At 35.0% G+C, this 22,826-nt stretch overlaps 2 protein-coding genes across 3 annotated transcripts in view; one reads left to right on the top strand and one right to left on the bottom strand.

The window, feature by feature from the left end:
• Positions 1–22,826, top strand: part of LOC111510265 (RWD domain-containing protein 2A) — a 194,786-nt gene that overhangs the window by 38,646 nt on the left and 133,314 nt on the right. The gene's annotated exons all lie outside the window — the stretch shown is intronic.
• clos (closca) overlaps positions 1–22,826 on the bottom strand; it is a 208,193-nt gene that overhangs the window by 38,415 nt on the left and 146,952 nt on the right. The window contains exons 16-18 of the mRNA XM_074181415.1: positions 19,449–19,695; positions 14,081–14,336; positions 2,962–3,145 (exon numbers count right to left, since the gene is read on the bottom strand). Of these exons, the coding sequence (XP_074037516.1) occupies positions 2,962–3,145; positions 14,081–14,336; positions 19,449–19,695 (687 nt within the window). The remainder of the gene's footprint in view (positions 1–2,961; positions 3,146–14,080; positions 14,337–19,448; positions 19,696–22,826) is intronic.

Raw genomic sequence — 22,826 nt, forward strand, 5'->3', positions numbered from 1 at the left:
AGTGTGTATTTTTTTACTGGTACAAGAGGAAGACTCAACTAATTGTCAAATCTTGGTACCTCAAAAAAATGCAAAAATGCCAAATTGTTTAATTGTTGGGAAATAAAGGTTCTGGCTTTCTACTTCTCCATCCTGATACAAAAAATGTGGGATATTTCCAAAGAAAGGAAGGAAGATTTACATTTTTCCTTTCAATTATGCTTTTTATATATGAAGATTCATTCAAGTTGAGGGTTCACATAAAAATTTCACACAAAAACTTTGGTAATTTTGAAGATTTATTCTCGGATTTTTTTTGAAACTACCATTTGAAAGTTCAGAGAATATTCTCATTGAAAAAATTTGAAAATTTCAAGTTCCCATTATTCTTGAACATAAATAAAGCATATGGAACAAAATCAATAATATTGATTGTTCAATGTTCATTCTTATTGTTTAGAAAATGTTTATGAACAAAGGCATTGTTCACTTCAAGTATTTTTTTGATTCTGATTAATCATGCAAATGATGATTTTCAAAAAAAAGAAAACGATTTCTAAAAAAATTGCATAAAAACTCATTTGTTAATGATCTATTTATTTTTGCCAGTTAATATTATTATTAAGTAACCAGTTCTGGAACATCAATAATGATGTCCAAAAAGAAATCGTCTTCAAAAAAGTATTATTAACTATTCAGTTTTGCTAATAAATATTAATATTGTGGAACCAATTTTTTTCAGGAAAAAGGCTATGAAAAATTGTGGGAATTTCCTAAGGAAAGAAAAAAGCAATCAAGTTCAAAATACAAAGATCATACATAAAAGTTATTTTCAGATAAAAACTAAGATTACGACTTTATGTCACGGCAGAGAAAATCTGCTCATGTCATAATGACAGCCGTAAAGATATTCATACATATTAATTCCCAGCCATAGGAATCTTGTTTGAATTGAAATATGTATTTTTTAGAAGAGATTCTCTTTAGGAAAAAAGCTTTTTGTTTTCCACTTCTCCATTTCAATACAAAAAATTGTAGAAATTTTCCAAACGAAGGATGAAAGCAATTACGTTCGAAAGGAACTATATGCATGATCCACACTTGTTTTTGAAGAGTTGATTTTGAACTTGATTGCTTTTCTACTTCCTTCGAAAACTTTATACAATTTTTTGTTCAAAAATCGAGGAATGAAAACTAAAAAAATAATCTATCTTCAAAATTCACGCATAATTCTTGTCATCGTGACAGGAATTTTGTGAATGAAATGAGTACTTCATTTCGTGAAATCTAGATGGGAGCTGATGAGATAATAAAACAAGGATCTTATTCCGAAACTGCAAAGTTTTCCGTTAAGGATAATAGTGTTCTATGTAAGTGAAATTCATGTCGAAACTTTTTCATATATTTTTGGAAAAGAAAGTTTATGGCTTTCTACTACTTCATCTCGATACAAAAAAAAATGAGGGAATCTTCCAAAGAAAGGAAGGAAGTAATCAATTTGAAAATAAGTAACTCTATACATAAATGTGTAGATCATGCAAAGAAGTAACTTTCAGACACAAAATGAAAGAAAGTCCTCCTGAAACAGCTACTTTCATATAAACATTGAATTACACGAAAGAAAAAATTATTTCGAAACAAATACTTCTATATGAACACTGAATTATACAGAAGATACTTTTCTTTACTCAGTTTGTATTTCAAACATTCGTTGTGGAATAAGATCAGATGTCATTCACATGAGTTCTACTTTAAATGAATGTTAACAAATTGTACTCACATGGAAGACAAAAATTAATCACTCGTAAAAATATAACCCCTTCAATTCAAATAAGATTTTTTCATATATATTGTGTAACATTTTTATATAGAGTTTCCACTTCTATAATAGATATTTGGAGTAGGTACAAACTCAATGGGAAAAAGTGAGTTTTATATAATTCAATGTTCTCATAATAGTTTTTTCGTGTAATTTAATTTTCCTGTAGTTTGTATCTGAAAGTAAATTACATGCATGATGTACACATCTTTGCAAAGATTGCTTTCTCAGTAAAAGCCAGAAAGCATTTCTCCCAAAAATTAATTTCTCCTAAAAAATGTCCATTTGAATTACATTTCTTTTCAATTATTCATTTATTTCATAAACTCCATCATAAAAAAAATCTACTCTTTATTTTTTTCAATTCGTTTAGTTAAAACATTTTTTGGAATTCTAGTTATCAATACAGATAACCATTTAAAACTGTTTCTTAAAAAATTTATTGCAAAAAATGGAATGATTGCATTCATTCATTATCTATTTATTTTTGCCAGTAAATGTTAGTACTGAGGATTCATTTTCAGTAATATTTTGTACTGCTCTTGCATATCATGTTTATATGTTTCATATGTTTATATAATGAACAATTCATCAATGAATGAATTTCCATTTCCAATTTTTCCAAATTATACCAGTATTTTTACTGCACTATCAAAATTATAAATTTTAGTGCTATAGTTTTGGAAGATAAGAATTTTTTCAGTAAATTTTCTACTCAATTAAAATCTTCCTTCAGATTTCAAATATTTGCGATAGTTTCCGAGATGACTTTAAAAAACGAATCACTCTTAATTTTTTCAACAATCTTTCAAAATATGCGTAAATTATTCTGAGTGAAATTACGAGTTGAATAACACCTCAATTATAATTAATCTGGTAAAGGATCTCAAAATTTCCGAAATTGCATTTGTAGACTAGACTACATAACCCATGCAGTTTGCCCGACTAATATCATCCCTAGGTTTCACATAAATTACTCTAGTTTCCATGCCGACAAAGTTTTGATTAACAAATTGCAGTTTCCCTCATGCTTGAATGTTCGTTATTTTTACGAACAAATTTTCAATAGCTGCGCTCAATTTCCACCTGGCAAGTTTCAACCTGTTCCGGAAATACAACTCCAATAAAGTTTACATTTCAGGTGCAATCATGCATATATTTACCTGATTATCAATAAGTTCTCCGATATCGGCATCATTCACACGGCCCTTGACTTTCAGTGATTTGAATTTCAACTCTCCTTGGGAAGTAGGAAGGAAAACCTTACGGCCCGTTATTGTTTGGGGGGTGTTTTTCAACAGGACGGTATTTTTGTTGATTTTTATGTGGTTCAGATATCCCACGAGGCTGGAAAAAATTGTATGTTAATTTCGTCCAGTACGAAGGCGCTGAAAGGACACAGTATGTTTTTATAATCGACAGTTTTAAATGTCGAATATGATTAATCGTCATTTTGAACATCGATTAGGGATTATCGTCTGTCCTCTGAGTCAACAACTTCCAAATAAGTGTTAGGACACAACGAAACTGAAGGGTTTGGTCTTTGGGTTAACATACAGTGCTAGTCAAAAGTCCCCTCCCCCCCTTGTATCTTTTGAACGGGTATACTTCTAATAATGAAATTTGGAGGGTGGAAATAAACGGATGTAGGCTTCTTAACTGATCATAACAGGTGACGCAATAGTCATAAATGACGTCACAAGGCCACTGTGACCAAAAATTTTAAATGGGACCCTATGGCCAGTGACAGCTCGTTTGAAAGGTATTGAAAATACCTATTCAGTCATACCAATTTTGTTTGGGTTTCGGCTGATTTTGATTGATAAATTGAAGAAATACGAAAATTATAGTTTCGCATTTAATTAATAAAGATTTAAGAACCAGTTCTTATAATAAGTGTTCAAAATGTGCTCCATCTACTTCCTGGCAGTAATGCATCCTATTGCTAAACTCTTGTCGTACTCGTCCCAGTGTGTCAGCGGAAATTGCCCTACATTCTTCAACAATTCGTTGTTTCAGAATGGCAATACTGTCAGGTGCTGTAGCGTAAACCTTAGATTTCAAGTACCCCCATAGAAAAAAATCTAATGGTGTGAGGTCCGGTGACCGAGCTGGCCATTCGATCGAACCTCGTCGTCCAATCCATCTACCACGATATTCTTCATCTAGGTAACGTCTTACTGCAACGTAATAGTGTGCAGGAGCACCATCTTGTTGAAACGTTATTTCCAAGTTGTCGAATTCATCTGGATTATCTTCTAGAATTTCAAGAATTAACGCCTCAATATCAGTTTGTAACATCTCCAGATACAATTCACCGGTTAAGTTAGCATTGAGAAAAAGAGGCCCAACTATGTGGTTTCCCAAAATACCTGCCCAAACATTTACTTTTTCTGGAAATTGAGTATGTTTTTCACGAAAGATGTGATGATTTGTGTCACTCCAATACCTCACATTTTGAGTGTTAACATTTCCATTGAGAAAGAAAGTACTTTCGTCATTAAAACAAATTGTCTGTATGTAGCCTGGTTGTTGGTTCATTTTATCGGACATAGTTTCACAGAATTCTAGTCTTCGGTCGGGGTCATCATCTGAAAGTTGGTGCACCATTTTTAATTTGTATGGATGAAATTTGTTTTTAGCCAACACCCTATGTACTGTCCTTTGACTGACTCCACAGATAGACGCAACTTGGGCTGTGGAAGAAGTAGGGTTCACTACCATTTCTCCAAGTATGTCAATTTTTTTGTCATCACTAATTGTTGGTCGACCAGATCGTTTGGCATCTTGAACACTACCTGATGCTTCAAACTTCCGAAGAAGCTCCCTCAAATAAACCCTCGATATAGGGCGATCGGGGTACCTCTCATTAAACAGTCGTTCCGCTGCATGGAAATTGTTTCTACATTCACCAATTATTAAGATAGCTGCTACTTTGTCGGCTACAGTACGTACCATTTTGCCTATGTAAACACTTAAACGTCTCGTTAAACAATAGCTTAGGTAAATTTTCAAGGTATAAACACTTTTGACAAGTAGATAATTCAAACACGTCAACCTTTTTGACAATGAACCAGAGGCGTACGTTAAAATCTTTATTAATTAAATGCGAAACAATAATTTTCGTATTTCTTCAATTTATCAATCAAAATCAGCCGAAACCCAAACAAAATTGGTATGACTGAATAGGTATTTTCAATACCTTTCAAACGAGCTGTCACTTGCCATAGGGTCCTATTTAAAATTTTTGGTCACAGTGGCCTTGTGACGTCATTTATGACTATTGCGTCACCTGTTATGACCAGTTAAGAAGCCTACATCCGTTTATTTCCACCCTCCAAATTTCATTATTATAAGTATACCCGTTCCAAAGATACGAGGGGGGGAGGGGACTTTTGACTAGCACTGTATAAATGAAACTACAGTGAAATATCAAGATTGATGTAATTCGAAAAAAGATAGCACCGGTCACTGGGATACTACATAAAAACAATACATTTATTTGAAACATCTGAAGCTAATTTTTTTCTCACTCTCTCATTAAAAATTACATTATTTGATCATCATAGATGGATGAATACGTTTAGTCAACTACATGTTGTAGAAGTTTACATTTGTAGCAAGTCAGCCAACAAAATACATTCAAATCTGTTTAAAATCTAATTTTCCGTTAACTATCGTTCAGACGATCGTTCAGACTAGGGCTTGAACCACCGACCATTACGGCAGTCAATTCGAGTGGGTGAACAAAGCACCCACGTCGAACATTCTGGCTACCAACCGACCAACATGATAATTTTTATTTCGGGTATTCGGTCTGTTGAAAAAGTAATACCCTTTTCAGATGCCCGAACTTCCTCTTGTTCATGAGCTCCATTGAGGGCTGTTATATAAAAAAGAACATGATATAGTGCAAGGTTGGCTAACACTTGGTTGCAGAAACAACACAAATTCACGAAATCATCAACAGAAATCAGCCGCACTTTGTGGTTTCGGTCAATGATATCTCTAACCCAGAATAACCTGACCCCTGGTGGACACCATCCACAACATGGTATTTGAGGTCCTGGGTTCCTGGGCAATTGTATTATGGTTAACACAGTCGAAATCTTTAGAAAGATGAATTGCTATACAAATAGATTCAAAGATATCCAACATTGCATCATTTGTGTTTTTTAGGTAGAAACCCAAACTGTTTCTTTGTTATTATAGTGTGTTTCGTCAGGAATGCAATTATTGTTTTCATAGCTTACTTTTTTATAATTTTCGAAGGTTTGTGTAGGAATCAAATTTGGCGGCAATCTTGAATTTCGGCACCACAATAAAAGTCGTCGAATATTGAGGAAAAAATTCCATCTCAAAGGGTCATGTTTCACGAAGCATTATCTGGCAGATTATAATAGTATTTTTTCAAGAACAAATCTCAAGCACTATAGGAAAATCCTTAAGGCGCTCTTAGAGAGCTGCCTGTGCGAAAGTAGTGATTCACATTGGATTTGAATTGCTGGAGATTAAATTCATTTGGAAAATCATCCTCATGAAGTTTATTCCACATAAACGCAGTTCTCCAAATGGAAGAGTTCCTGAACAGTAAAGTTCGAGGTGTACTGAGTTGAAACTGAGTGTGAGCAGCCAAAGTCCGTCGCGTTTTTCTGCTATGTACCGCTCTTGGTGGAATCAAATGTGCCAAGTCACTTGAACACTTCCCGCGAAAGTATCTATAGAAGAGAGATAAATATCCAACCTTTCTTCGATGCTCCAGACTATCAAGGTTGCAAATGATGTTCGCGTCTCCAATCGGCGGATTGTCTCTTCTCTGGATAGAATCCAGCAGCTTTAGGGTATGCTTAGGGGCGGAGCTCCATACATGAGAACAATACTTCAAAGTAGGTCTGATCTGAGCTTTATAAAGCATCAAAAGTTGCTGAGGTGTGTACTGGTTCAGAACAGTATTCAAACCTTTTGAGAGGCGGCTTTTCCAGCGACATAATTGTACCAACACATATTGCTGTCCATTTTAACTCCCAACAAACTTATCGAAGCAGAAAGTGGAATTGTCTGACCTGACATTTCTATATCCGGTTCGGAAACATTTATCTTTTTAGAGGAAACCGATGCCTGGCTTTGAATCGAACCTGGTTACTTCCAACCCAATTCGAAATTACTTCTAGATCCTCATTAATATATGCAACCTCCTGCTGCTGGAGGAGCAGGAGGTTGCATATATTAATGAAGATGTGCATCCACCGCCGATGTCCTGGAATCCAAATGGAATGAGGAAACAAGTGTGCTGTCGTCAGCAAAACAATCTATTGAATTCTTAGTTTTTTCCAATGAGTCATAAATATACAAGAAAGAAGGTTGAAGAAAATATAGATCCCTGGGGAACACCAGCGTTGACGGTAAAAGTATTCGAGATATTCGTCGATGGTCACTTGCAGGGAAGGTTCTTTCAGGAAGCTGAAGAGCCATACACAACAATTATTCGACGATCCATAGCTTCGAAGTTTGGCCAGCAAAGGCCTTATAAATGTCAAGCGAAACAGCTCTTGTCTCTCCATGTTTCTCGATTGCGTTATTCCAAATATGTTCAACATACGATAGAAGGTCGCCTGTTGATCTTTGTTTCCTAAAGCCATATTGATGATCGCTCAAGATGTTAAAGACTTCCAAATATTTAAGGTTATGGTGGTTTACAGCTTTCTCCATGTTTTTTGATACCACTGATAGCAAAGCCCTTGCCCTTTTTGGGAATAGGCTGAACGCGAGCAATCTCCCAAACAGAAGGAAAACCCCCTTTCTTCTTAGACAGTTTGCAGGCCTGCAAAATACTGGTGCGAGTTCTTTTGCTCACTTTTTGAGTACGATGACGGGCACTTTATCAGATCCAGACGTCTTGTTGATATTGAGAGAATTGAAAACTTATTTGTGGCATTGTGAATTCTAGTATGGGAATAGTAGATGGTACCTTTTCCAGATAATCGACTGTGGAGTGGGACCCAAATTGTTCAGCTAGTAGATTTGTTTTTTCTATGGCTGTTGTTGCAATTGAACAATCCGCTTGTGTCAGTGGTGGAATTGTGGATTTTGTAAAGTTTTGATTAACAGCTTTAGCTAACGACCAGAGGGATCTAGACCTGTTGGGATTGGCAAGCAGTTTATCCCTAATTCTCTGATTGTGAAGTTCTTTGCTTTCATTTATTTTAAGTTTGCAGCTGTTGCAAGCATTAACAAACCTGCTTCAGTTTTCGGTACTGGGATTTTTGCGCCACTGCCGGTAGGCGAGATTTTTGGATGCGACAACTTGCTCGCAATTTTTGTTGTACCAAGGTTTGTCGTTAGAAGTTCGTTTCATTGGAAAAGTATATTTTTCATTCAGAAAGAACGTTATGGTAAAAGTTGAACGCAAGCCCTTTTTTGTGGAAAAAATCATAGTTTTTTGTCGACATTATCTTTGATTTTCATCCATACATTGTGGAAAAAGTCGGTCCAGTCTCTTTCAAAATATTCTGGTACTTTAAAAAATTTAGGCGATGAAAACCGGTGATTATCCGGTTTGGAGACTCGTTAGTCATCATAATGTCTCAGTAATGCCAGTAATATCAATTCCAGAACATAGTGAACTCTGATTAGCCGGTATCTTCCCATTTATTGTAATTTCTGTAACAATAAATAACCATAATGAATTTGTAAGTAATGAAGCTCGGAACTCGTTGTTGAACTCATTTTTAGTAATCAGTTTGTTCACAATTGAAATAAGAATATACCTCACCATATAATATGCTGCTCCGTTATTACGTGAGATAATCGAAACAGTATCCCGAATATCTACGTAAGGAGAAAACGTGCGGAATCCTTTTACGGCTTGCAATATCACGTTGATAATGCTCACGTAATGGTGGTGTTAAAAGCAAAACTTCAGTAATTAATGTTCTACACTCAGATCATTATCGAGTGGGTCGTAACGTGTTACGGTTCAGTTCGACTTAAGTGAAAATGTTGGAAATGGATTCGGAACGGACAACTTGATATCTCTGTTTTGAATGGACTCATTTTGCTCAGTGAGACATGAACTGAGGGATGCTTTATTCACTGTCCCTTTCTGTGAATAAGTTAGTGAAGTACGGATTTCAATGTAATAATGATATCCTGAGAATGCTATTCAAATAGGATGTCATCGATAACTATCGACTATTGACAATTTTTGTTTTGTGGTTATGTGGTTCAACAGAATTAGCCAGAGGGGGGTAAGGTTAGGCGCAAAGAGACTGTGTCCATTCGACTCGTGAGAGTTTACTGTGACACGCGCTTATTTGGTGAATGATTACCTAGGTCAGCTACCAAGGATGACACTAGCATACGCTGTAAACGAAAGAGGGTACAGAGTGTGTCCTCCACTATCAGTGCCTACATTTCCTTGAGAAGAACAATCCACTTCAGGTTGACACACCATGGTACATTTCCTAAATCTAGTGAAGATGTGATCGATTGTTAGCCTGCGACTACCTTCGTGAACAACACAGATGTGTGGCTTGGCAGTAGGTCACGTATGACGCATCACAGGAAGATGGCCCTGTCACGGTTGCAGGGTAATAACTACACTCATCAGCCAGCAGACACTTTTCTGATTATTTCAAGTAACCTGTAACCAGGCCGGAATGTACAGCTCCTGAACCATACCTGAAGAAGATCTTCTGGAATACTCTCTTCGGCACCACAATTGCATACTGACGAGATTCCAGTTGGTCAGAAGAGGACGTCCAAATGAAAAGTTACTTGGTGAATAGTCACATGAATGATTTCCTTATAAAACTACACTCAGCACCCATTCAAACTGTAAGAGTAATGATTATTAGCTGAAATACGAATACATGTTTTGAATAGCATTGGTCAAAAGACATGACCCAAAAATATTATTTGTCCCAACGAAAGGAATAGCAGCGATTCCAATTCTATGCATAATTGAGTTCGGCATGCAATTTTTCATAAAGTACGCTATTTCTATTTCTAAGTAAGACGGTAACCGGTCGGGTTGACGTGGATAGTTTGCTGAACTCACTCAATCGACCGCTGTGTGTACCGGTGTTTCAAGCCGCAAGGCCCTGACTTCCTATCGTCCAACCCGTCTTAGGAATCACAAGTTAAGAGGTGAACCTCGTTAGTCTTTAGCTCACACACGTTTCGACCTTGAGAGTTGTCGTTCGTAAAGGGGCGACAGCTGATTAACGTCCAATATACATATTCAGACGCACATATACAGCGTGACTCACTGTCGATGGTAGGTTAGACGTTTCTGGAAAACGCAAAGCATGATTTTTCTGAATATTTCACCTCTCACATTTCCTTACCTGTTCTATCGATCTAAAATATTTTCAGCATTGCGGCGTTACCACTTCTATCAAAAAGTCCTAGCAATTATATTTTTTTAAATGGAACACCCCGTATATTAATACGTTTTTGGAATCGCTCTAGTATTTTAATACTTTTTTGTTAATAATGTCCTATACCTATCTCTATCTGTTTTCGAGATAAAAAATAAATTGTGCTAAATATGGTCCAAAACATAGCCTTGATTGAAATTAAGTACATCAGTACTCTCAATTCATGAAAAGTTGATATTTTGATGATAGTCTGGACAAACTCGAAATATTCAAATAACACCAAGAAATCGACTCCATATCATACAGGCGTGATAAAATTACTATTATTTCCATTGTGCATAAAAGTAGTCGAAAGTTCATTTTTTCAAATGAAACCCCCTGTATATCACTCGATAAATTGAACGATGGTGAAAAATGCTTCAAGATGATATATCATGTCCCTATACCTAAATCGTCAAGTTTTCTTAATAAAGCCGTTTTTGTGGAAAAATAGTTATTCACTACAAGTGTTGAAAGTGGCATTTTATTTTGTGAGTGAGGATTATTGCAAAACGAGCGTCAGCAAGTGGAGCAAACTCACGAGCAAAATAAAATCACTTTCAACAAATGTATCATACAAATTTTTTTGTATAACGTTACTGCTGATAATAAAAAAAATTATAGGGTCCATGGGATTTGAACACACGATCTTTGGATTACAAGGCATATGTTACAACTACATACGCCAACTCACGTTATTTTAAGGAGGATTATTGGTTAGTAATGAAGGACTTTCTACAGTTGGACTGAATACTACTTCGTCAGTAACTTCACAGGGATTTAATATTACCAATAGCACGAACTGCATGTGTGAACTTTTCTAAATGATTTTTTGGTAGGTGTTCTGATTGAAGTGTTTCTATCAAAGAGACTTTCAATAACAGTTGTAAAAAAAATAATTTTTGAAGAATTTGATTTCTAGGTAGCCGTGGAAATATCAAGCTTATGACAGTTTGGTGACTTTTATAAGTAATTGATAAATGGTTATTGACGGTGTTTCAAAATATCGCCAAAAATGAATGCAAATATTGATTATTCAAAGGAAGTTCTTATGCAATTATTTATTATACACGGACAGTGTGATCAAATCTTTGCCAGAACTTGTAGAAAATTCAACCAAATGTATCCTGAATTAACACCAATGAACGAGAGGAAGTTTGTAAGATTACAAAATAATTTCCTCAACTATGGCTCCATGTTACCAAAACCTGTTACTTCAAATGAGGACAATACTGTTAACGTTTTGGCATATTTTTATGCATATCCAGAAGCTTCCATTCGCAGTGCAGAAAAAGATTTAGGTGTATCACATGCTTCAGTACAACGAATTTTGAAAAATCACGGAATGCATCCGTATAAATTTACCGAAGTTCAAGCTCTAAAAGCAGAAGACTTCGAACGTAGAATGCATTTTTGTGAATCCCTTTTGATTCATACACAGGAAGATCGGGAATTTTTGTCAAAAATAATTTGGAGCGACATTTTTGGGCTGATCATAATCCTCATGTTACAAAAGAAATGGGTTTTGAAGAAAAATTTTACCTGAATGTTTTCTATATTCTGAAGAACAATAAAATTAGTTTTTTTATTTATGAAGACACACTGAATGCAGAGAGATATCTCCAAATATTAAGGACGACTGTAACCGATTTTCTTGAAAATTTGCCTTCAGAGGAATATAGGAATTCGTGGTTTCAACTGAACGGAGCGCCAGCTCATTCCACCCAGGAAGTTTCCAGGAAACTTGACGAACTCTTCGACGATCATTGGTTTAGGCGTTTAGGGCCGTGGGATTGGCCACCGAGATCACCCGATCTCACGCCACTTGACTTTTTTTATGGGGTGTTTTAAAAGAAAGGGTATACAGTACTCCAGTGCCTACCAAAGAAGAATTGCGACGGCGAATAGTGCGGAGTATTGAAGATCTGGATCCCCAGGAAATTGAAAAAGCAACCACAAGTCGCGTACAAAAAACATTTTAAAGTGTTTAGAATGTAATGGACAATATTTTCAGCATTTATTGTGAAAATGTGATATTTTGTTTACAATTTTGCTATTTTGAATCATCCTATTCTCTTATTATCTGTACTTTCACATGTTTTAGCCCACAAAATCTTACTTTTTACCTAGAAATGACTGATTTTTGTTACAGTTGTTTCCTGGAAACTTTGAGCCATAGTTAAGGAAATTATTTTGTAACCTTACAAACTTCCTCTCGTTCATTGGTGTTAATTCAGGATACATTTGTTTGAATTTTTTACACGTTCTGACAATGATTTAATCACTTTGTTCATGTGTACCTATAATAAATGATTTCATAAGAACTTCGTTTGAATAATCGATATTTGCATTCCTTTTGGAAGATGATTCGAAACACCGTCGATAACTCTTTGTAAATTACTTATAAAAGTAACCGAACTACTATAAGCTTGATAATTCCACTGCTACCTAAATCCAAATTCTAAAAAAAAAAAATAATGTTTCTAGAAGAAGCGACTTTATTGAGAAAACTTGACGATTTAGGTATAGGAACATGATATATCATCTTGAAGCATTTTTCACCATCTTTCAATTTACCGAGTGATATACAGGGGGTTTCATTTGAAAAAATGAACTTTTGACTACTTTTATGCACAATGGAAATAATAGTAATTTCAACACGCCCTGTATGATATGGAGTCGATTTCTTGGTGTTATTTGAATATTTCGAGGTTATCCAAACTATCATCAAAATATCAACATTTCATGAATTGAGAGTACTGATGTACTTAATTTCAATTAAGGCTATATTGTGGACCATATTTAGCACAATTTATTTTTTATCTCGAAAACAGATAAAGATAGGTATAGGACATTATCAACAAAAAAGTATTAAAATACCAGAGCGATTCCAAAAATGTATTATTATACGGGGTGTTCCATTTAAAAAAATTAGGTTGCTAGGACTTTTTGATAGAAGTGGCAACGCCGCAGTGCTGAAAATATTTTAGATCGATAGAACAGGTAATGAAATGTGAGAGGTGAAATTTTCAGAAAAATCATGCTTTGCGTTTTCCAGTGTAACCTACCATCGACCGTGAGTCACGCTGTATAATACATAATTAATATGATAGCTCGTACAAACCAGATTACATTTCAAAAAATTATTGATTTTTCTCCTTCCATAATGTTTCTAATCAAACTTCAAGGTGTTTTGCGAAGAAAATCTAATACGGTTATTTAATAGAAAAAAACTGTTGATGCTGGTTATTTTATACGGAAGAGAGTTGCATAGTTTTGGTGCAATATAAGATGATAAAGATCTTTTTTCAAAAGATTTTGACATAATGGGTACCATAACAATGAGTTGATACTTGTGCCTGATCTTTTATTGAATAATATTTTATGCTGACTTTAAGGTAATACAACTGTCCCAAGTCGAAAACATTGATTTCACTGAAAAGATTTTCAGATGGATATCTATCCAGACATGTTTTTTATCAATTCAAAGCACTTTTCGGCTTTTTTCTCGAGGGTATTCCAATTCTACCTGATATATTTTAGTCATGCCATCGGCGAATTGTATGATATCACCACTGTTTTCGATGGAGAATAATCTGCTGACAAATATATTAAAGAGTATGGGACTTCGCAATCACTTCCTGATTGCGAAGCACATCGTCTCACAACTTGATGTCTATTTGATAAGTAGCTTTGGAAAAGATTGAGTAGGTTTTTTCCCCGAAAGAAAAATATTTTCAACAAATTTCGACTGCAGATTCATAATCTTCAAACACACAAATACGTACCTAAGTTACAACAAAACTTTTTAAAATTATAACCAGCCCACACGACCGCTTCTATGAAACTGATAATAACTTACCTTAGCCCGTCTGCTGCTGTAATGTTCCTGAAAGATTTCTTTCCTGAAATGCTGAAAGTTCCTGCGGTTTTCAGGATGGCATTCGTCAGCCAATAATTGACGTCTACATCCTGCACTGTGATATTTCTCTCCGAGCGTAAAATGCCAATATCGAGATTTTTAAACCTTTTTGGACCGGTAATCGTATTTGGCTTGTCATATCTCATCACGTCGGATTCCAGATTCAATTTATTCACTAAATAGGTTCCTGTCACACCTACAGAGTGAAGAAATAAAAAAATATTGGATTAAAAAAGGGGTTATTTACACACAGTGAGTTTCAAAGTATAAACTAAAAACACAGTGCAACCATGATATAACGAAGCCAAAGTTTTCTGTTACCTAATATGTAATCAAAATAACATTTGCATATATATATATATATATATATATATATATATATATATATATATATATATATATATATATATATATATATATATATATAAAAATCAACAATGTGGTTTGTCTTGTTTATTATTATTTTTATGGTAATTGAATAGACTGGCCGATACTTGATGAAAATCCATAATAATGGTAACTAATACACTTTATTGAATGATTTAAATAACGAAAATCATGTATGTATAATCACGTTGGTTGAATTCACTTCCTTCTTCGCCTTCTTCCGATTGTTCATAAGAAACTGGCAATATTGATGTGGTGATCTCAGCATCAGTGAATTCTACACAAACGGCTAAATTATCATCAAAGCTAACAAACTCTTCGAACTCCGTCTCTTGAAGATTAGATTGTTCTTGAACTCTTTGTCTCAAGTGGAATGTCATCCTATTCATCATCACATGAAACTTTTACCCTCTTCTTGGAGCAGTTTGTGATAGTTTTTTCCCTGACTTGATTCCAAGCTTCAACCATCATGTGCATGGATTGTAATACGTCTATTGTAGTTGGCGTTTGTTGTTCAATATCAGTAAGAAACTGTCTGACAAATTCCAAGATTTAAATAATGCATTGGTCTAGTGGTTGAAGTTTTGAAGTGGTATTTGCAGGCAAGTACTTTAGTTGAATGTTTCTTAGATAAGGAATATGTTCATGTGCAGTACAATCATCAATGGACATAAGAATTTTCTTCTTTTTTTTATTCATCTCTTCGTCAAAATTTTTGAGTCATTTGTTATAAGCATCACATGTCATCCAATTCTTAGTGTTTGACGTGTAATCTGTTGGCAAATTATTGACATTTCAAAATAGGTCCGTTTATTCACATAATTTTATTTTTTTACTTTTTGCACACATTCCACTTACTTCTGAAAATTTATAATCAAACTAGTGGGAATTCGTGATGTCAAGGTTATACGTTGACGAAATTCGTTAAATATAGGCATAAATAATACTTTCTATTTTTATTTTGTAATGATTAAAATTTGTCATGAAAAGCTTTTTGACAAACTCTTGTGGGCAGTTCTAGGGGATATTGAGAGTCGCGAAAAAGTTAAATAATCGTTGGATAACCAATGATCTTGTCGAAGAGGGAAAATATTTGAGAGAAATGTTCCATGTCTTAACTAGTTTTCAAGTAATTGACTTGCTAAGCATAAAAAAAAACATTAGGCATAGTAAATTAGACTACTTTTCTGCAAAAATTAGTAATGCTACCAATAAAACTAGGGAAACGTGGAATATAATAAACAATCAGCTTGGCAAACGTGGGTTTTCCTGTGCTGAAAGTAACATCAACCTAAAACTTGAATCCAAAACCATTGGGAAGCCCTTAGAAGTAGCTGAAGCATTTGCTGAGCATTTTTCAAAAGCCGCCGAATCTCTCATAAATAATCACTTTGGACTAAACTTATCACTGCCTTGCACTACAAGTACTAAGCTTAATATTCTCTATCCATACGAAGACAGTCCGATAACTAAACGTGAGATACATGATACCCTAAAATTAATTAAAAATAAAAAGTCATCAGGCGTTGATGATCTATCTATGAGTACTATTAAGAGCATAATAGATGCTATAATCGACCCACTCACTTATCTTTTCAATCAATCATTCATCCAAGGATATTTTCCGGATGAATTCAAAAAAGCTCTAATTATACCGTTGTTTAAAAAAGGTAGTAGAGACGAAATAGATAATTACAGACAAATTTCTCTGCTTTGTGAACTTTCCAAACTATATGAGAAATTAGTGGCTAGCAGAATTATCAGCTATCTGGAAAGTAATACCCTGCTATCAAACTGCCAACACGGTTTTAGGAAAAATCATTCTATTGAAACAGCTAGCTATTGTTTTCTCAGTCATATTTATGAAAAACTTGATAAAAGTGATTTTATTATCAGTGTGTTTTTTGACCTGTCAAAAGCTTTTGACACGGTATCAACTAATTTTGTGTTGACCAAATTAAGTGTGCTTGGTTTGCCTAATAACATAGTACTATGGTTTAAGTCTTACTTGAGTGGTCGTAGCATAATTGTAAAGCAAATAAATTCAATGTCTAATGAACGCGAGGTTAGATTGGGGGTTCCCCAAGGCTCTGTTCTTGGTCCCCTATTGTTTTTAATTTTTGTCAATGATCTGTCGGAATATATGAGTGATTGCTATTTAACTATGTTCGCTGACGACACCACCATTACAGTCGCTGGACCTACTACAGATGATTTGCTAACAAGAGTTAGACTGATTATAGACCAGTTCACAAGCTGGTGTGATCGTAATCGTCTAGTTCTGAATACCTCAAAGTCGGTATCGATGAGATTTTATAATAGAAGTAGGGGTACCATAAGTGAATTAGCTCAGTGCGATAATATCAATATCAATGCAGCAAACGAAGTTAAATTTTTAGGAACAATTTTGGGTGAAACATTAGGTTGGGATCAACACATCGATAGTGGCTGTAAAAAACTAAATAAAGCATATTTTGCGATCAAGCAAATGAAAAATTGTGTTGACTAACAAGGTCTATTGGCAATCTATTTCGCTATGGCTTATTCCCATATTTCACTCAATATAATGTCTTGGGGTTCTGGTAGAGATTTTAATAGGATATTTGTAGCACAAAAACGTATTGTAAGATTGATTTTCAATATGGAATATAGAGATAGCTGTGAACCGATATTTGTCAGAATGCAACTATTATCGGCACCATCAATTTATCTGTTCAAATGTGTTAATTTTGCGAGAAAAAATCTGTCCACTTTTGCAACCAATGCATCATCCCACAATCATAACACGCGGCATGGTAGCTTATTGAGAATACCAGCCCACACCACACTAAATTTAAAAACTCTCCCCAGTATAGTGCTATTACGTTTTATAATAAACTACCCAACTTTTTAAAAAACTCCAAATCAGACAATATTTTTTATAAAAGTACTAAGGAATTTTTTATTGAAAAATGTTTTTATAATGTACAAGAGTATCTGGATGGCAACTTCAGCTGAGTTTTATTTTATTTCGTTTAGTATACTAACAAACTCTCATTGAGATTTTAAACTTTATATCTTACTTACTTGCTATATTTTAAATGTATATGTTTAGTGTAAATAGTACCTGTGACATACCATATGTACATATTGTACCTCAGTGGCTAAATAAATTATTATTATTATTATTATTATATTAAGGTTACACGGTATAACACTTTTGTTGCTTTCTATTGATCTTTTTGGAGATTTTCACCTTCCACAACCAAAAAAAATTGTATTGAAGAAATTGTGTAGGAAAATTTTCACTCCGATGAGTTACTAAGTAAGTTACTGAAATCTAACAAGTTACTAAGTAACTAATTAGATTTTATAATTTTGCATACCAAAAGTGTACTTGGTTGGCAACCATGTAGAAGAAAGATATGGAAGGTGGAAAAATTGCAACAGTCTAATATCAGAAAATACGTTGTACTAATAAGAATGTTTTAAGAGTCACATATTTCAAAACTCATTTGACATCTGTCGAAAAAGTTTTGAAATGAAACAAATCAAAGACGGAAAACTGCTAGGTGAGATATCTAAGTATCTGTACAATTCAGGTGTCTTTTTTGCTAGGCAGAATGGCTAGGCAGAATTATAGAATGCCAAAAAACGCTGATAAATAGTGCATTTTTCTTTCTACAGAATACAATGACTTAACGCTGTCATCTCATCATGTTGAACTAGAAGTTCAACGTTTCTACACCAATGTAAAGCGCTTCACTTCTATTTCCTTTCCAAAAAAAATTATTTTTGTTCAAACCTTTCAATTATTATTTGGTAAATCACAAGATGATTGAAATTATATCAAAGATGTACAATGTTGGTCAAGGATGTATTCAGAAAAAAATCGAGCAAATTAGAACAAAAAAAATGCTTAAAGGATTTTTCCTTCGAAATGAATATGACTTATGACAGATTATATCCATATTCCCAAAATATCTACAGCTTGTCAAATGTAGGAAGAGCTTTCTGAATTCCGTTATGGTCCCGCCCACTAGACATGCGTTTGTTAGAAGACGATGAGAATGAAAGAGAGAGAATTCTCAAGTCTCTTCCTAGATTTGACAAGTTGTACTTATAATCATTGTCTAAGAGAGTAAACTTCGGGCTGTTAGGAATAGGACTTTTACCTTTTCTCATTGATATATTTTTCACATTTTCCATTTTTTAACGTTGGAAAAATTGAACGGACAATGATAACACGTTTCATAGAACACATTCCACGTGGTCAATTTCGTTGACCAAAGAAGCCTAGTGTAACTCGATATACTTGAAGAACGGCCACTGATTTGATACATTACGTGACGTCAGGCTATAGAATAGGAGACATCAACAGCCACATGCTTCTATTTCTAACAATCCGTTGTTTTTCCCTTGCATAATAATTACAAGTAGAGATCAGGAAAATACAAGATATGATTCAGTTATCAACATAGTAATTAATTATAGTCATTAGTCGAAAGTCATTAATCATAGTCATTAGTCATAGTCATTATTCATAGTCGTTAGTCATAGTCCTTAGTCATAGTTGTTAGTCATAGTTGTTAGTCATAGTCATCAGCCAAAGTCATTAACATAATTTGTAATATAATAAACTAACCCAATAACACATTCTGGTTAATGACACTAATCAAAGGTAATGGTTCATTTAGTTTTGTATTAAAAGTTCAAACTTTGACGTAGGATTTTCTTTCAGTTATCTTTTGATTATCTATTAGCGAAACGCACGTCGAAACGCACGTTCTGGTGTGTGGAATGTTTAGGAAATATTGAAATTCAAATTTACTGAAAAAACATTAATTACCATATAAAACACAGGACCCACTTCTACGATTGAGGTATCAGAGAATCACCAAATCAAATCAAATATTTTTGTTTTCATTATCTATCTACTCACTGTCTGTTTGAATTTCTTCAAAATAAAGTTGATCTTCAAAAAGTTGTGGCCGGTGAAGGAGAATTTCATTCAGAAAAGTTGCTAAATTGATATCGTTTACACCTCCTTCTACGAGTAATTCAGGAACTGAAACTTTCTCGAACACAACCCCATCTTTAAAGGTAATTGGTGCTGTTATATTCTGTCTTTTAGTTTTACTCAGATAATTTTGTGATAGATGGTTGATATCGACATTATTGATGAGTCCCTGGAAACAAAGATAAATTATTAAATCGATGACCAGTAACTGATGAAGATATCGTATAGCCAAACACGTCTTAAATGAATTTCATAGTGAAAATTCTTTAATTCTTGATTTTCATCAAGTAACGGGTCAGAGTATTCGTAATAATAACTTTCATTTTGATGTTTCACCACAAGAACGAGAAATTCTTCATTGAAAACTACATAAAGTATTCAAAATCGCTGTTTTTCACTTTCATACTATAGAAACTCAAATTCAGTGAGATGGTTACGATTCCGGTGTAATGATTACGATCCTTTATTACCCTAGACTCAAAAATCATTTTATATATTGGTCTCTTTTCTTTCAGAGAAGATACGGGAAAAAACGAAAAATATCTAATTTAATTTTTGCTGTATTTCCTTTGCTCGCAGAAATTTCGAAAATATTTTTTAACTTTGTTGCGAGAACTCTCCATGAGTTGTCAGATGAACGCTGGTTTTATAGCAATTATTCGATTGACGTACATAAAAGGTTTTCCAACAGGGACTTTCGAACTTTGACAACTGATAACAGCCATCTTGTTAAAGCTGGATGTGTAAAATTGATTGTTATTTATTCAGTCTGTTCTGCCATATCACCATGGACGGATATAGCATTCAACAACACCTGTATATCGACGAAATACAAGATCTGCCGAAAACATCGCCGCTGTCTGTGAGAGTGTGCAAGAGAATTTGTGGCAGTAGGTTTCGTGTCGTTGTCAAGAACTCGGCCTTTCACGGACCACCACATGACTAATTTTGCGTCGAGTCTGCATTTCAAAAAAGTCACTGTTTAATGTGGATTATGGGCTGGCGGCGTCATTGGTCCATATTTCTTTGATACGACGTTGGCCAGACCATCACCGTTAACAGCGAGCACTAAAGATCGATGATCACCAGCTTCTTTTGGCCTGAATGGCTGATAAAAACGTTGAGAAAATGAAGTAAATTGTTATGAAGCGTATGGCAGCGAAGTTCCTTCAATTTTTTTTTTGAAAGACAGAACACAATCACTATAAGGCGCTCTCAGAGCGGTGTCTGTGCGAAAATAGCGTTTCACATTGGATTTGAAACGCTGGAGATCAAATCCATTAGGATAAATATGTTCTCAGGAAATTTATTTCACATAAACGCAGTTCTACAGATGAAACAGTTCTCAAACAGTAGAGTTCAAGGTGTACTGAGTTGAACCTCAAAACGATGAGCAACACCAGTCTGTTGCGTATTTCTGATATGTACCGCTCTTGATGGAATCAAATGTGCACAGTCATTTGAACACTTCCTGTGAAAGTATCTATAGAAGAAAGACAAATCTCCAACCCTTCTTCGATGTTCTCTAGACTATCAAGGTTGCACGTGATGTTCGCGTCTTCAATCAGACGAACGGCTCTTTTCTGGATTGAATCCAGCAACTTCAGGGTATGTTTGGGGGCAGAGCTCCATACACGAGAACACTACTCTAAAGAAGGTCTGAAGTGAGCTTTATAAAGCATCAAAAATTGCTCAGGTGTATACAGTTTTTTGGTTCGGAAAAGTGTTGCAAGCTTTTGAGAAGCAGCCTTTGCAATTCCAGCGACATGTTTGTGCCAAGACATATTGGGGTCCATTTTAACCCCCAACAAACTTATCGAAGCAGAAAGCGGAATTTTCTGATCTGATATTATTATATCCGGTTCGGAGACATTTATCTTTTTGGAGAAAACCGAACTTGGTTACTTCTACCCCAATTCGAAATCACTTCTAGATCCTCATTAAGATATGCAACCTCCTGCTACCGATGAAGATGTGCCTCCGTAGCCGATGTCCTGGAATCCAAATGGACTGACGAGGCAAGTGTGCTGTCGTCAGCAAAGCAATATATTGGATTCTTAGTTTTTTCCAATTAGTCGTTGATATACAGTAAAAAGAGGGTTGAAGACAATATGGATTCCTGGGAAACACTGGCATTGATGGTGAAAGTATTCGAGAGATGTCCATCGACGGCCACTGCAGGGAACGTTCTTTCAGGATGCTGAAGAGCCATACACAAAAATGATCCGACAAGCCATAGCACCGAAGTTTGGCCAGGAAACCTTCATGTCAAGAGGCCTTAGAAACATCAAGCGCAACAGCTCTTGATTCTCCATGTTTCTCGATTGCGTTATTCCAAATATGGGGACATACGATAGAAGGTCGCTTGTTGATCGCTGTCTGCTGAATTTTGACCAAAATCATCGGCACACAAACATCGCTCAGAAATTGTTGAATAACGTTAACGGCTATCGAGATTTCCTCAAAAGGGTCATAACTGGTGACTTATCATGAGTATATGGTTATGACATTGAAACCAAAGTCCAATCATCCCAATGGAAGAGCCCATGAGAGCCAAATGCAAAAAAAGCACGCAAACTTCGATCAAATATCAAGGTTATGCTCACTGTTTTCTTCGATTATCGTGGCGTAATTCATCAGGAATTCTTGTCACATGGTCTTGTAGTATTTCCAATACCAATTGGAACAGCACAGAGAAGGAATTCCCGCCTCGACATAGGCGTCGGAATATTATTTTTCAGTGGTAATTTTTCAGTTACTTATTCTTACCATGGGTAATTATGAAAAACTTCGAAATTTAAGGTAGTTGATTTCCGAGTCGAAAACTCTAAAATACAATAAAAACACAAATAATCACAACGAATTCTCGCCAAACATATATTTAGGAAATAATAGAGGCCAACAAAATTGCTAGAAAAATCAAAATTCTTCTTCGCTATATTCGGATGAGGTGGAATCATCATCGGGTTGAAAAACGATCGGATTTTTGGAACTTTGCACATAATATTTGTTCTCTTCTTTTATAACGTGGACCACACAGTTCTTCCACACATCACTATTCCCTACTTCATTCACCACTCGCCTTATATTGTCAAGCACCACAGCATTCAAAGTCAGTGACTGATTACATTTCCGCAAGCTTTCTATCATTGTGGCCCAAACCATTTCAATTAGATTGAACACGCAATAGTATGGAGGCAAACATAAGAGAAAATGACCACGTGTTTCACACATCGAATTAATAATATACTCTTTTTTGAAATTACGTTGTTTTATGGTCGCCAGTGATACCTTTTTCGT

This window comes from Leptinotarsa decemlineata, unplaced genomic scaffold (assembly GCF_025532065.1).
Source record: "Leptinotarsa decemlineata unplaced genomic scaffold, Ldec_3_MD MMD2_tig00026314_RagTag_RagTag, whole genome shotgun sequence".
Taxonomy (NCBI): Eukaryota; Metazoa; Arthropoda; class Insecta; order Coleoptera; family Chrysomelidae; genus Leptinotarsa; species Leptinotarsa decemlineata.